Source organism: Caenorhabditis briggsae (assembly GCF_000004555.2).
Source record: "Caenorhabditis briggsae complete genome, chrIV, whole genome shotgun sequence".
Lineage (NCBI taxonomy): Eukaryota > Metazoa > Nematoda > Chromadorea > Rhabditida > Rhabditidae > Caenorhabditis > Caenorhabditis briggsae.
Window position 1 is genome coordinate 1,279,669 of NC_013487.2, and position 15,165 is coordinate 1,294,833.

Sequence of the window (15,165 nt, forward strand, 5' to 3'; positions counted from 1 at the left end):
CGCTTTCTCTTCGCCCGCCTGGCTCAGTCGGTAGCGGCGCCACACTCTCAATCTTCGCGCTCACAAGTTCAACTCCTCGAGGGGACTTATAAACAGAATTTCGTGAACATCTTTTTTTTTCATGTCCTGTCTAGGGCTTTCTAAAGATATTGCTCATGAAGTGTAACTCGGGGACATGCTCAGATGGCTTCCTAGTCAGGCGTGAGGGGCATTTTTTCTCGTGAGGGGCATTTTGGCCTCGTGAGGGGCATTTTTTCTGAGTCTTTCATGTCCTGCCCTCTAATGTTTTATTACACCTTATCAATAAACAAATTAAATTAAATTAAAGCCTCCAAAATAATCTCCTATCGAAGCAAAGACTGTACACACTCTAATAGATGACCACCCTATATGTGCTCTTTGAGCCCATTTATCTTGGTTCCCGTGAAAGATATCAAAAAGTGGTTCACTGATAAAATGTTACTGCTGATATGATAAACATTTTAGCAGTTGACCATGTTTTAATATCTCTCACAAGAACCGAGATAGGCTTAAAGTTATAGTCGATTGGAATTATGTGAAGTTCCCAAAAAACCAAGTCGGTCTGTTCTGTTTTAAAATCATTTTATAATATTTTTTGTCGCTTTTCCAAACATGAAATCAAACAATTTTACTGATTAAAGGTTTTTAATTATATCAATTTTCCACTCCTTCTTTCTTCTCCGAACTTCCGCAAGTGGACGTAGAACTTGCACAAATCGACGTCGTCATCGGTGTCACATACTTCTTCCCAATACAGAAGTTCCAATAATGTGGGACGAAGAAAATATAGGCGAACGGAGAGATTACAGGGGCTAGCATGAAGGAAATCGTAATGGAGTACTGTAGAATTTCGGGATGAGCAATTTGAGTGTACATGGCGAGGAAGAAGAAGACGCCAAGGAAAATCCAGATGGGAATGCACACTTGGAATGTTAGGATCTGAAAAAATACGAAATGTCATTGTCGCACGAATGTCATAGTTGCAAAATGTCATAGTTTCGAAATGTCGTAGTTGCGAAATTTCACAGTTGCGAAATTTCACAGTTGCGAAGTGTCATAGTTGCGAAGTGTCATAGTTGCGAAGTGTTATAGTTGCGAAATGCCGTAGCTGCGAAATAATATAGTTGCGAAAGGACATAGTTGCGAAATGGCCAATTTAGAACCTTCAGTTGCGAAATGTAATAGTTACGAAATGCCCTAGTTGCGAAATGCCATAGTTGCGAAATGTCAAAGTTGCGAAATTTCACAGTTGCGAAGTGTCATAGTTGCGAAGTGTCACAGTTGCGAAATGTCATAGCTGCGAAATATAATAGTTGCGGAATGGCATAGTTGCGAAATTTCAAAGTTGCGAAAATTCATTGTAGCGAAATGTCATAGCTGCGAAATAATATAGTTGCCGAATGTCACAGTTGCAAAATGTCATAGTTTCCAAATGTCACAGTTGCAAAATGTCATAGTTTCGAAATTTCGTAGTTGCGAAATGTTATAGTTGCGAAATGTCACAGTTGCCAAGTGTCATAGTTGCGAAGTGTTATAGTTGCGAAATGCCGTAGCTGCGAAATAATATAGTTGCCGAATGTCACAGTTGCAAAATGTCATAGTTTCCAAATGTCACAGTTGCAAAATGTCATAGTTTCGAAATTTCAAAGTTACGAAATGTTATAGTTGCGAAATGTCACAGTTGCCAAGTGTCATAGTTGCGAAGTGTTATAGTTGCGAAATGCCGTAGCTGCGAAATAATATAGTTGCGAAATGACATAGTTGCGAAATGGCCAATTTAGAACCTTCAGTTGCGAAATGTAATAGTTACGAAATGCCCTAGTTGCGAAATGCCATAGTTGCGAAATGTCAAAGTTGCGAAATTTCACAGTTGCGAAGTGTCATAGTTGCGAAGTGTCATAGTTGCGAAATGTCATAGCTGCGAATATAATAGTTGCGGAATGGCATAGTTGCGAAATTTCAAAGTTGCGAAATTTCATTGTTGCGAAATGCCATAGCTGCGAAATAATATAGTTGCCGAATGTCACAGTTGCAAAATGTCATAGTTTCCAAATGTCACAGTTGCAAAATGTCATAGTTTCGAAATTTCGTAGTTGCGAAATTTCAAAGTTACGAAATGTTATAGTTGCGAAATGTCACAGTTGCCAAGTGTCATAGTTGCGAAGTGTTATAGTTGCGAAATGCCGTAGCTGCGAAATAATATAGTTGCGAAATGACATAGTTGCGAAATGGCCAATTTAGAACCTTCAGTTGCGAAATGTAATAGTTACGAAATGCCCTAGTTGCGAAATGCCATAGTTGCGAAATGTCAAAGTTGCGAAATTTCACAGTTGCGAAGTGTCATAGTTGCGAAGTGTCATAGTTGCGAAATGTCATAGCTGCGAAATATAATAGTTGCGGAATGGCATAGTTGCGAAATTTCAAAGTTGCGAAATTTCATTGTTGCGAAATGCCATAGCTGCGAAATAATATAGTTGCCGAATGTCACAGTTGCAAAATGTCATAGTTGCCAAATGTCACAGTTGCAAAATGTCATAGTTGCCAAATGTCATAGTTTCGAAATTTTGGAGTTGCGAAATTTCAAAGTTACGAAATGTCATAGTTGCGAAATGTCACAGTTGCCAAGTGTCATAGTTGCGAAATGTTATAGTTGCGGAATGACATAGTTGCGAAATGGCCAATTTAGAACCTTCAGTTGCGAAATGTTATAGTTGCGAAATGTCATAGTTGCGAAATGCCATAGTTGCGAAATGTCATAGTTGCGAAATTGCCTAGTTGAGAAATTTCATAGTTGCCAAATTACCAGTTTTATATTATCTTGATTACGAAATACGCGGTTCTAAAACGTCTCGTTGCGAAATGACCAACCCTAGCACCCGCAGTTTCAAAATAACTAGTTCTAAAACGTCTTAGTTACACAATGACCAGTTCTAGAACGTCGTGTTGCTAAATGGTCAGTTGCAAGATACACGTTTCTAGAAGGTTGTTAAACGTCCAGTTCAAAAATGTTCTGTTTCATTTTAAAAACGTCCTATGGCGAAATGACCAATACTAGCAGCAAAACCGGTTCTAAAGCCCAGTTGCGGAATAACCAGTTCTATAACATCTGGTTGCCAAACGTCCGGTTCTAAAACGCCTTGTTACAAAAAACCCACCTTAACCAACTGCTTATTAATAATCTTAACATCCTTTGACAAAGTTGCTCCCATGCTCAAAATAAAATTAATGAGCACGTTTCGAATCCAAGTGTAAGCTATAACCACAAGCACAGCTGTGATCACCAACTGCACATAGACCACAATTGAGCTCCAGTATACTGTATTTCCAGTCAGGACCATATCAGAAGAATTGGAATTCGACAAATTCGGAAAATCCTTTTGCTCCATATCAAAAACTTTGATCCAAACGGCCATATGTATGAAACTCGGAGTATAAACTAGGAAAGCCGCAAAAATGATACTTTTGATGGATGGATCACGGACATAAAGAATGTAGTAACGGAATAGGTAACAGGCAATGAGCCAAATTAAATTGTGCTCCAAAAAAGAGCCCATGAACATGTGACCGGCATAACAGGCGGTTGGACCAATCAAGGTGCATGGTCCAGTGGGGATGATGGAGATTGAGGAGCCGTCCGTGAGAATTCTGAAGGAGGAGGATTACTGTAGTTTAGCTATTATACGGAGAGCGGTATTAATAAGATAACTAGTTTCTTGATTAGGCAAGTTTTGGAAAGAGGGATTTTTCAATTTTTGGGATTTTCATGGTTATGTCTCTAACTTTGAAACTCTACAACTTTATTGTTTGAATCCATACAGATGAGATAAGTTGTTTCAAAAAATGCCAAAAATTAGCACTAAAATAAGATTTGTACAACTATCTGTACCACCAAAACCGCTTATCTCGTTTCGTTGTATTTTCACAAAAAAAAATTTCATGTTTCAAGTTTTCCAGATTTTTCGTATTTTTCTGTATCGTTAATTTTTCTGTATAGTTTTTCAGTATCGTCATTTGTCATATTCTGCAACAAAAATCAGATTTCCAGATTTTTTAGAATCACAAAAACTACAAAAATGTATTTCTCAAATTTCTATAATTACTGTATTCCTACTGCAGAATGTTTCAATTCGCCTGGAAATTTCAGAGTACACCAAACAAAAACAGATATATCTTAAACTTTGCAGTGGACAACTGTTTTGTAGAATTTGAAGAAAACGAGATAAACGGTTTTGAAGTGGCACTAGCATCTCATTTCATTGCTAATTTCTGAACTATTGTCATCTCGAACTGTAAAACAATGAAATGGAGATAATTGGCAAGTTGGCAATTGGCAAACAACAATATTTTGTTCAAAAGCGTTTTCTTTTGAATTCGATTCATTAAAGGGCTCGAACTTTTCGTGTAAACAGTAGGTGCCGCGCCACTGCCAGCTGAGCTACGTGGTCGCAAACGCTGATTGCCGCAAAAATGCATACTCTCGCAAAACACCAAATTTTTAGAAAATCAATTATAGAAATCAAGAGAGCTGTAATGGGACCTACAAACACTCTATTTAACGAGAAAAGTACAGTACTGAAACAGCAAAAACTTTGAAAAACTTTTTCCAGTTTCAGATTCATTTTATCAGTTTTTTTCATATTCAGAAAATCTGCTCATCAGTTCCCTCGTCAAAAAATAATGAAACTTCGAAAAAAATTTTATAGCAATTTATAGTTGTGATATTTCACGATCTTTGCTTTTTCGTTAGATTGTTTCATCCTAGAATCTTCTAAATCTGATAACAAATCTTGCCGTTTCGGGTTTTCGAGATATTCAGTGATTTCTTTAATTTTGATAATAGAGATTTCTTTCTTTTTTCTGATAAATTTCTTTAGTTTTCCTATTCGAAAAATTTGCTAATCTTGCCGGCTGAGAATTTGAATTTCCCCCAAAATAGCTGGGTCTTGGGCTAAGAAAAGCTGAGCTAGAATTTTTGAAATTCGCTGTTTCAAGCTTTCAATATTTTCAGGAATTATTTTAGTTCCGCTAATAGATCCTTCGTTTGTATTAATTCTAAATTCCTCAAAAATTAGGACCCATCAAAATCAGATTCTAAGATTTTGTTATAACCCAAAAATCACAAAAAAATCCCTGTTTCCAATCTCTGTATTCTTGTTAAGCTTTTTAAATTTTCCAAATTTTTTTTATTTCACCTCTTACCTCTGCATGACAAACAAATTGGCCAATGAGCTCATGATATCCGTCAGTGATTTATTTGTAATTAACGCTGAGCAAGGTCTCATAATTTTTGGCGATTTTGTAACCGCCAAAAATAGCAGGAAAATGTTGATTCCTACTCCGAAAACGGAGAGAAACGTATGGATAGCCTGATAGGGACCAAAAATCATGGTTCTGAGAAAGCACAGTAGTCCATGAGGATTAAAACAATTTCTGTTTTATACCTCCCAGTAATTAGAGCCCCTATTCATCTTATTCTTCTGAATAGGTCCTTTGATTGCTCCTTGATTGCTCAGCTTAGAAGTTTTGATGTTTCTTTTTCGATTCAAAAAGTGAATAGCTAGCTTATGACACATAAGCTAGCTTTGATGAACCTTATGGATCACAAGGTTTTTGGACTATTTTCGAACTTTCAGAATGTTTCCAAAGATCCAAAAATTCAACTTAAAAAAACATTTTTAAGGATGAATAAAACCAAAATTAGGGGGATTTTTGATGTTTCATGATCTATCAGGCACAAATCAAAAATAGATTTTTTGTATGTTCCAATTTTTATGATTCTTCCTTATATATAAAACGCTAGACGTGTCTGTTGGTCCTAGTGTCCGGCTGTCCGGTTTTGGGTTTCAAATAAGAATTAGGCCGCCGCCAAAACTGAACCCGCGGCCCTTCGGACAACGGCTGCGCATGCACCCAGTTGTGCCATGAAGGCCACACCGGGAGAGAGAAGGGAGGGCGTACATGTTCTACCCTTTGAGAAAGAGAAAGCGAAAAGTGAGGGGTGGAGCGACAAACCAGTAAAAATATTGAATTGCGCCGAAGGCGCAGCAGCCAGCAGGCTGGTATAACATAATACTAAAACATGGTCATTCAGATGCTATGAGAATATTGAAACATAATTTTTTGGAAAATCGATTTTTTCCAGAAGGGGTCAAATCTATTGAAATTTAAATTTTGAGGTTTCAGAAAGTTTTTTAAAACCCTAAAATGTTGGCTTCGATTTCTTTTTAATTGGCCAAAGAATAGTTTCAGGAAAATCTAGATGAGTTCGAAATTTCAAAAAATCAAAAATTAGAGAAAATTCGAGAAGCTGAGCAATTTACCTGGGTCCTCCAGGGCGCTGGGTCGATAAATTTAGTGAAAAGAATCTAATGTTTCGAACTTTTTAGAATGCTAATTTTATTTTTATAAGTTTATACATGATCGAAAAAAGACAAAATTAAAAAAATTTCATTTTAAAAAACCGAATCAAAATTTACCGATTTTCAAATTATGCATCGAGAGCTGCTAACGCGCTTCATTGCTAAAAATAGAATTCCTTGTTCGACCCAATTTATCTCGGTTACTGTAACAGATATCAAAATGTTGTCCACTGATAAATTGTGTTAAACTTTATCATTAACATTTTGTAAGTTGACAATTTTAAGATATCTCTCACATTAAACGAGAAAATAGGGTAAAAAAAGCCGTTTCTTTTATCATAGGTACCATATATCCAAAAATAATAACAATTAAAATTTTAAAAAATAATAAATTAATAAATTAAACTACAGTAAGATTTCTGGGAATCATAATAGCCAACGGGACCGTTTCAAATTGTGGCATACACAATTCATTGATCATACTGTATTCACAACATCTGGAGCACATTTTGTTGGGCTCAATGTTGAAAATTCGAAATCCAAATCGAGCAATTTTTTGGAGCATGTTGAGGTGATCAGCTGGCAAACCATGGATTTCAATGAGGATCTGGAAAAAAGTACAGTAATGCGTAAAAATATCATGAATTCAAAATCTACAGTAACCCTCTAAGACAAGTAAACCAACAAAGCTACAGTAGCCCTTTGCTCACCTGACAAACATAGTACTCCTTCAAAAACGGCTCCAAACCCGTATGCTCTCCATCTTCGATATCGATTTTTAGAATTTCCAACTCTTTTTTGAATTCCACTTCCATAATATGAGCAATCGTCAGATTATCCGGAATTTTTCCAGTATGAACACGTGCCTGCATTCCGGCGAATATGCGGTAGGTGTTCATGTTTTGAGGGTCCTGAAAATTAATTTTGATTTGATTTTTATTTTGGCAGGAATCTTAAAATTTTGAAAGGTTTTCCTACTTCAAAATGTTTGGAAATTTAAATTGGAAAGTTATACTTTAATAGAAGCCTTATTAGAATTCAAGATTATTGTCCCGATTTTTTTTTTCGAAAATTCCCAGAAAACCTACCATATCTGCCGCCAAATAGTCACATTTTCTTCCTGTCGCATTGTAAATTTCCTGATCAAACTGTACTTGGTTATTTAGTCCCAATGACATTAATCTGAAAATATTTTGGAGGATTTTTTTATAAAAAGAATTAAGTTTTTTGAAACTTAAAAGTGTTTTTTATTGTTGGAAATTCTCAAATTTTGAATACATTTTTTTGGGGGAAAAATGAAAACTATGTCCCGAAAAACCAAGATTAAAATTTTGAAAATTTAGAAGATTTTCTACAAATTTTGTAGCGGGGAAAACTTTCAGAAATTTCGCATGAACAATTTTCTTCAATTATTTTATGGATGACATCTTTTTAAACATGGTTTTCCCCCTTCCGAACAAAAATTAGAAAATTGAAGGATATTTACTTAGGTTTTGAATCAGAAATGTTTTTTTTTAATTTCAGAATTTTTTGATTTTGTTTAATTACCAGCCTGCTTGCCGCGCCTCTTCAAACAGCTGGCTGATGCGCTTTCGGCTCGATTTAACCTATTTATTTCACTGGTCATCGCTTCGCTCCTCGTTCTTTTTTAAAAGGTCAAGTGAGATTATGTTTCACTGTCAAGCTTTTCAATATGTGCGGACTGGGAAACTGGCAAATAAAAAGACGCGACTGTATTTATTCATTATAAGAATGATGAGAACAAGAATTTAATTTAACTGTCTCAAAAGTTTTTGTTTCTGAAAATTTAGCAAATAATCAACGAAGAAATAACCTCGAGATAATTAACACTTTCAGTTTTGAATCTCGACATTTTCAAAGAAGATGAAACTGGAAAAATGTTTTAAAGCCTTTCAGGATTTTTGAACGTTAAAATTGTTTATAAAATGTTCGAACCGAATTTTCAAAAAAATTTATAGACTAAAAAATTATAGCCTAATTTCTTTTTTTTTATTGGACAGTCACATCAAATAATTCATAGTTCAAAATAATTTCACAAGTTCTACAATCAGTAAGTTTTATTTTTAATTACTAAAATTGTCAAAACTAACTGTTTTTCAATAAAAATAAATAAATTTTTACTTGCAGGTGGGGGAAAATAATTTTGTCGAAATTCTGTTTTTAAAGTTTATTTTTTTAATTCTAATTTTTTTCAATTTCAAATTTTCTGCAAGAAGTTTAAATAGTAATTTCATGAAAAGTTACTGGGATATACAAACAGTACAAGAAAAAACTCGAAAAACCATTATTAAATTTTTTTATTGAAAATTTTCCAGTTTCAGTAACATCATTTATTAAACACATTGGCTTATGTACTTGATATATTCAGTGTAATAACGTCCTTTTCATGGACCCGACATGCTGATTGCAACGGCGTAGCTCAGACGCTCAGACGCCGTTGGTCCGCCGTTGAGCCGCCAGCCGACCGCTTAGCTAATTTGTTATGTTTTTATTATCACTTTAACAAGCTAATTACCTTAATTACCCTCTAATCAACCAAAAAAAACCCACGTGCAATCTTCCTTCACCGCTTCTGGATTACACACAACTTTGCCTCCATCATCTTTCCGCTCCCCAATTTTCATTTTCTTCGTACAAAACGCTTCCAACTTCAATTTCCGATAAAAATTATGTGTATCATTTCCAATACTACTCGCTAAAATGTCTCTTTGAGTTTGGTCGGCACTGAGTAGCGCATTTTTTCGAAGCTCTTGAATTGCTGAGTCTTTATCCAGAATTGGATAGTTTGAAGCTTTGTGATAATCGAGGATTTGCAGTTTTTGGTCTGAAAAGTTTTGAATTTTGATTTAGAAAAAAAGAAATGAAGTCACCAATTTCCTCAAAATTGTACTTCATATTATAGTTATTTGCAACAGAGAAAATTAGAATTACAACTAAAATAAAGCAACCAAAGTATTTGGTCCCGGAAAAGTTGGCGACCATTTTTAGGATAAAAATTCAGAATGATCAGTTCTAATAATAAGGAGAAAATATGGGATTAGTCAATGGTCTCCTATATGTCCAATTGAACAAAAAAGAAAAAGCTGTGTAAATAAGAAATTTAATTGTTTTTCCGTATAAATAAATAGAAAAGATATATACTGTTCGAATGTATTGTTGACTTTACGATACTTTTGTATAGGAGAAAGAAAGGAATTTGAATTTTTGATAATTTAAGATTTTTTGTGGTCCAGGATCTCCGTAACCATCTTCACCGACCTAAAAAATGAAGCCAAAAAAACAAAACGAAATGCCTGCTGCTGGAATCGAACCAGCGTCGCCACGGCCACAACGTGGAGTACTAACCACTATACTAAGCAGGCCGGAAGTGTAGGTCACCAGTGGCGTTTATAAAGGGGCGCCATGTCGGTCGCGCCGCTCACTCCCTCTCCCTGTGGCGCCACTTCGCATTTTAAAATTTGAATTTTTATAAAGTTGGAATTTTGCGAAAACACAAAAAGAAAATCGAAGTTCTTTTCCTTATAGAATTTGTTTCTTCTCCATTCTAGTCATAAAAATTCAACTTTGTAAAAATCAGAGTTATTTTTTCAATACAATACACAATCCACAGAAACTATTAGTTTAATAAAGAATTTCTATTGTTTATTACCTGTTTAATGATGAACTGTCAAGAAAGCGCTATCATTTTTGACGGCCCGTCTTCGAGGCGCAAATCGTTGCAGACGGACCGTCGGCGGCGCGCGATTCGACTGCCGACTGTTCGCTTTTCGGCAGTCCGCGCCCGCCAGACGGCCCGTTTTTCGGCAGTCCCCCTCTACCTGTGGAGTACTAACCACTATACTAAGCAGGCCGAAAGTGTAGGTCATCAGTGGCGTTTATAAAGTGGCGACCGACCGGTGGCGCCGCTCTCCCGTCTTTCTCGGCTTCCTATACGCCCTCTCACCCTTACACCTCCGGTGGTCTCGTGGTGTAGTGGTTATCACATCTGTCTAACACACAGAAGGTCGGTGGTTCGAGCCCGCCCGAGATCAGTATCTTTTTGCTTTTTTGTGGAGCATGTGGTAGGTGTGAGAATGTTGAACTTTCAAGTGTTTTTGATATTCCATTGAGCAGATGAATTTAGTTTTCCAAATAGTGACTGATCATTTGCAAAAACAACTAACGGCAGGTGCTTCTTCAGACTTTCCAGGGAAAATAAAAGTCACCTGATTAAAATTTTTCACCAATCTTTAATTTTTGAATTTTAATGAACAAATGCCTAATACAACTTTACATGAAGCAATTTTAAATACTGCTCTGGTTGGTGTTGGGTTGTGTTGTATTTCGATTTATGCCATATTTATACTAATTTTCACAATTCTTCTTCCATTTTATGTTTATGTCAATAAAGTTAATAGAATTAGAGATAAGGAAGTTAGTGATTTTTACTTTGAAGGTACAGAACTTAAATTTCAGACTATCATTTTCCCAATCACCAATCATTTCTTCAATATGATTAAACTTGTGTATCTATTATTTTTAATTCTTCTAATTTTATTAATTCTTACGATTCTATTATTTTTTGAAAACTTAATTTTAGGTCTCCTTTTTGCATTTTTATTCGTTATCACTTTTTTCATTCTAAACAGCATCATTCAAATATTCCACCTGTTAATTGCTCTATTAGCGCTCCAAAAATCACTAATTTATTTTTTCCCGAATTTTGAGCATTTTTGGATCAAAATTCAAAATTCTCTTTCCTCTACGTTACAAGAGAATATGTTTTTCTGTTTCATCACTACGAAAAAGGAATTTTATGTCACATTTTTTTTATTAAATTTAGGTTTAACGTGGTAATAATAAGGTAGAAAAATGTACAAAGCCTGGGGCCTATCGAGAGAAGTCAACTAGCGCTAAAATGAACTGAGATCTACAGTATTTAGAATTTGTGGCTTCACAATGTTTGGAGCCTTCACCCGGAATAAATTGTGTCATTCTTCTCATAAATAATGTAATCTTTAATAGCTCTAATGAATCTTCCCGAATGATCAACAAGGGCCTGATATGACGCGTGACTCCGCCACAATGGAGCTACTAAAACGCCCCTCAGCCTTCTTTTTCTACCAATTTTCAACAAGTACGGTATCAGCACTGGAGGTGGCACCCACCAAGCACATCCCATCCTCTCTGCCCTCTCGATGTGGTCGAAGACGTTGACGCCGGACGTTCCGAACTCGGGATATCTAGAAAAATATACCTTGTCTTTCTGTTATTCGCATCAGCGAACCAATCAACTTTTATCTCTCCCCACAATCTCTGCGCCTGTCTGAAAACTCTGTCTGCCACTCCCCAGTCATCAAAATCAAAATTTCTGCTCGCTTCGTCCGCGTCCACGTTCTGTTCTCTTGGAATCCACAGAAATTGGCTTTCTCCTACGCTACTCAAGTCTTCCCACACTTTTTCAGCTAACTTATGCAACTCTGGCTTCATAGAACCTCTTCTCAACACACTCACAGCGGCCTGACTGTCCACAAGTACTTGTATATTTCCATTAACCTTCCCAACTAGCTCCTCTGCCACTCTCTTCACTGCCGTCACTTCTCTCCAAGCGCTAGACTGTCCTTCAAAGTCGCTATCACCTAATTCCGACATTTTCCACAAATATCATCTCTCTCATTCTTAAGCACCGCTCCTATTCCTCGCGCCGAAGCATCAGTGTACAAAAATAAATCAAATTCTGGCTCAATTTCCACTATGCTTCTCTTCAATACTTCTGTGCCTCACTCTCTCCAAAACTCAATTTCTCTCTCCTCACCTGGAGTTTTCTTCTTCTTCACTGTTGCCGGCTCACTCTTCTTCCTCTGACTCTCTCCAACCGTCTGCATGATCGACCGTGCTCCGCCAACACCAACGTCTCCTGCAACAAGCTCAAATGATGCCAGGCATCCCAAAAACTTCGGTCCAGGACCGTTGGAGCCGCGCTCCTCCTCAGCTCCTCAAAAGCAACCTGCCACTTGGCCATTCTCTTCTCGGTTCCACGAACCTCTCTTGCGACCAGGTCGCACTCATAACCAAGCCACGTAAACTTAGCGTCTGGCACCCAGAACGACTTTTCTTCTGCCACACACACACACCAGCATTATGCAGATCTTCTCTCACCTTTCTCACTGCTCTCGCGACTTCTCTCTCCGTCTCACCCACAACTAATCCATCATCAAGATATAAAAAGATTTTTATACCCTCCGCACGCCATTTTTGAACTAAGACTTTAAAAATTTTTGTGAAAAGCCAAGGGGCAATTGACAAACCAAAAGGTAAACCCTTAAACAAAAAATATGGGGCGGCGGGAGGGTTCGACAGCGAAAAACCGAGAAGATCTCTTGAATCGCGATGAATTTTTATATGATGATAGCCTGATTTGAAATCGAAAGTGGCCGCAAATTTCGCATTTTTTAGAAAAGGCCAGGCTGTCTTCAAATTCTCTAGTTTAAATCGAGGAGGAACCAGGCTCTCATTAAGCTCGCTCAAGTCCAAAATCATCCTCTTTTTCTTACCTTGTTCCACAACGTGGAGCGGGGACACATATCTCGGCTCTTCTTCAACTCTGACGACGACACCTTCTTCCTCCAACCGCTTAATTTCTGCAATCAAGAACTCTTCATGTCGTTTTACCGACGGCCTGAGGCCTTGTGGTTCTGGTAAAATTATCTCTGAATTCAGCTGGATTTTATAGCCATCCTCAATTACACTCAACACCCATTCTACATTACAAATGCTTTCCCAAAATTCAATGGCTTTGGAAAGTCTCTCCGGAAAACACTTACCTTCGTTGTTCACAATCATTGGCATAGTGCCCATATCCTTGGCATTTGTAGCAGCGAATGCTTCTCTTGCCGTCTCTGCCTCCATAACCTTGACCTCCATTTTGCCGAGTATTTCCCTGGCCTCGGAAAACACTCTCTGATCGAAACCACTGTTGTCTGCTTGGCAATGGATCTTGTCTTCTTCTTTTTACGTCTCCATGATAACCTCCACTTTTATTTCCAGCGATTCCAGTAAGGTTAGACAGGAGCAGAATCGACGTCATATCGGCTTGAGTCGAAGATCCTTCCGAACCTCCTCCAGAAATCGCCTTCAACGCGTCCAACTTCTGTTTCGTTTGTAGCAAATTCGGATCCGAGTCCAGCAACAACAATTCTCCGTTTCGAGACTTGATTAACTCCAGAACCTCTTTCACTCCATTCTCCAGATCATCGGCTGCCATCGCTTTACTCAAAACATTCTTTATTTTGAAATGAAAATCGATGTTCTTCTGGATCCCTTTTGATGAAACTTTTGGCGGCTTCTCCTCTTCCACTTCTTTCTCTTTCTTCCTCTTATCCACTCCTACACTGATTAGTTCCGCTACCTTGCCAAGAATTTCTTCTCCAAACTCCTTCAACGCTGCTTTATCGATAGCATCAGCCATTTTTCTTCAGGATTTCGCCTAAACAATATATTAGTGAAAATTGACGGATAAAGAACCTTATTATCTCACTATTACCGTTTTCGACACAATTAAACAAACAGAAAAAAAATAAAAAACTCTCAAAAAACACGAAAAACAGGCTACGACCTCGTTAAAATTGCGTAGAATGGTTTGAAAACTCCGTTTTCACGCCCGGCGGTCGTGATCGTTGCGAGACCACAAGCCGCCGAAAGTCTATGCGCCTTTCACTTTCGCGCGCCTCTTTCTCCGTTCTTCAACGAAAAACATAATATTATTTATGGATGTTTGTGATAACGTCGATAAAATTGAAATCTTGCTATATTTTTTCCATTTTTTTTCTGAAACCGCAAAAAAAAGTTTTCTTCGGTGTAGAAAAATCTCAAAAATCGCGATTTTCAGTTTTTTGACCTGCGTTCTTCAAATTCTCCCTTTTCAGACGGATTTGAAGTTTTGGCTTTACAGAAATCCGATTAACTATTTTTTTTAATTTTTTGATCTACCATTTTCAAAATTTTTGATCTACCATTTTCAAAATTTTTGATCTACCAAAAGTGGCGGTCAAAATTGAATTTACATTTTTGACCGCCAAATTTTCATTACTCTTTTTGTCATTTCGTTTGGTTTTCTAGTCATTTTTATGATTTTTTTTCTGTCCCTTTTTCTGGCAATTATGTATTCTTCCAAGTTCCCTTTTGCATCCTTCGCATGACGTACCTCCTACGTGCACTTTGAGTTTAATTATCTCGGTATCCGTGGAAGATATCAAAAATCTGTCAACTGATAAATTTAATATCATACTATCGCACATATTTTATCAGTTGACACACTTGTGATATCTTTCACAGCAGGCGAGATAATTGAGCTCAAAGATGATGACTTTGGTGGGTTTCTATTATCTTGAATATTCAGAACTTAATTTTTTTGATCTACGACTAACAATTCCCCCCATTTTCCGACGATTCGAAATTTCGAAAATTCAAAAATTCGATTTTCAAAATTTTTGATCTACCCGGCTCGATCTACCAAATTTGGCGCTCAAAATTGAATTTTAATTTTCAACCGCCATTTTTTTCCGCTCCGCTTGTCATCGTTTCGTTTTGTATTCTGGCCTTTTTTCTGGCAATTTTCTCTCTCGTCGAGTTTCTTTTCGCATTTTTTTTTCATAGAATTTGCAGAAATTAATTTCGGAATTCCGCTTCGATTGTTGGGGAGAGCACACCAACTGGGAGGAAAACAAAAAGTGGGAAGAACCATCTGGGAGGAAAAATGGGCGGAGCCGGGGGCGGAGCCTTTTTT

The 15,165-nt window shown here is 37.1% G+C and overlaps 3 protein-coding genes and 2 non-coding genes across 5 annotated transcripts; 1 reads left to right on the forward strand and 4 right to left on the reverse strand.

Moving 5' to 3' along the window:
• Nucleotides 1–675: 675 nt before the first annotated feature.
• Cbr-srd-23 lies at nucleotides 676–5,408 on the reverse strand (the record flags this gene model as incomplete). The annotated part of the gene is made up of 3 exons (XM_002632458.1): nucleotides 676–960; nucleotides 3,177–3,666; nucleotides 5,221–5,408. The coding sequence occupies 3 exons, from the start codon at nucleotides 5,406–5,408 to the stop codon at nucleotides 676–678; spliced, it is 963 nt and encodes a 320-aa protein (XP_002632504.1).
• A 1,372-nt stretch (nucleotides 5,409–6,780) lies between these two features.
• CBG13751 lies at nucleotides 6,781–9,383 on the reverse strand (the record flags this gene model as incomplete). Its single annotated transcript, XM_002632459.1, has 5 exons — nucleotides 6,781–6,987; nucleotides 7,091–7,291; nucleotides 7,469–7,562; nucleotides 8,952–9,225; nucleotides 9,272–9,383. The coding sequence occupies 5 exons, from the start codon at nucleotides 9,381–9,383 to the stop codon at nucleotides 6,781–6,783; spliced, it is 888 nt and encodes a 295-aa protein (XP_002632505.1).
• A 308-nt stretch (nucleotides 9,384–9,691) lies between these two features.
• On the reverse strand, nucleotides 9,692–9,763 carry CBG28381. Its single transcript has one exon. It is a non-coding gene (tRNA).
• Nucleotides 9,764–10,359: 596 nt separating this feature from the next.
• CBG29047 lies at nucleotides 10,360–10,432 on the forward strand. The gene has a single exon. It is a non-coding gene (tRNA).
• Nucleotides 10,433–13,200: 2,768 nt separating this feature from the next.
• Nucleotides 13,201–13,848, reverse strand: CBG13752 (the record flags this gene model as incomplete). The annotated part of the gene is made up of 1 exon (XM_002632460.2): nucleotides 13,201–13,848. The coding sequence occupies one exon, from the start codon at nucleotides 13,846–13,848 to the stop codon at nucleotides 13,201–13,203; it is 648 nt and encodes a 215-aa protein (XP_002632506.2).
• Nucleotides 13,849–15,165: the final 1,317 nt, after the last annotated feature.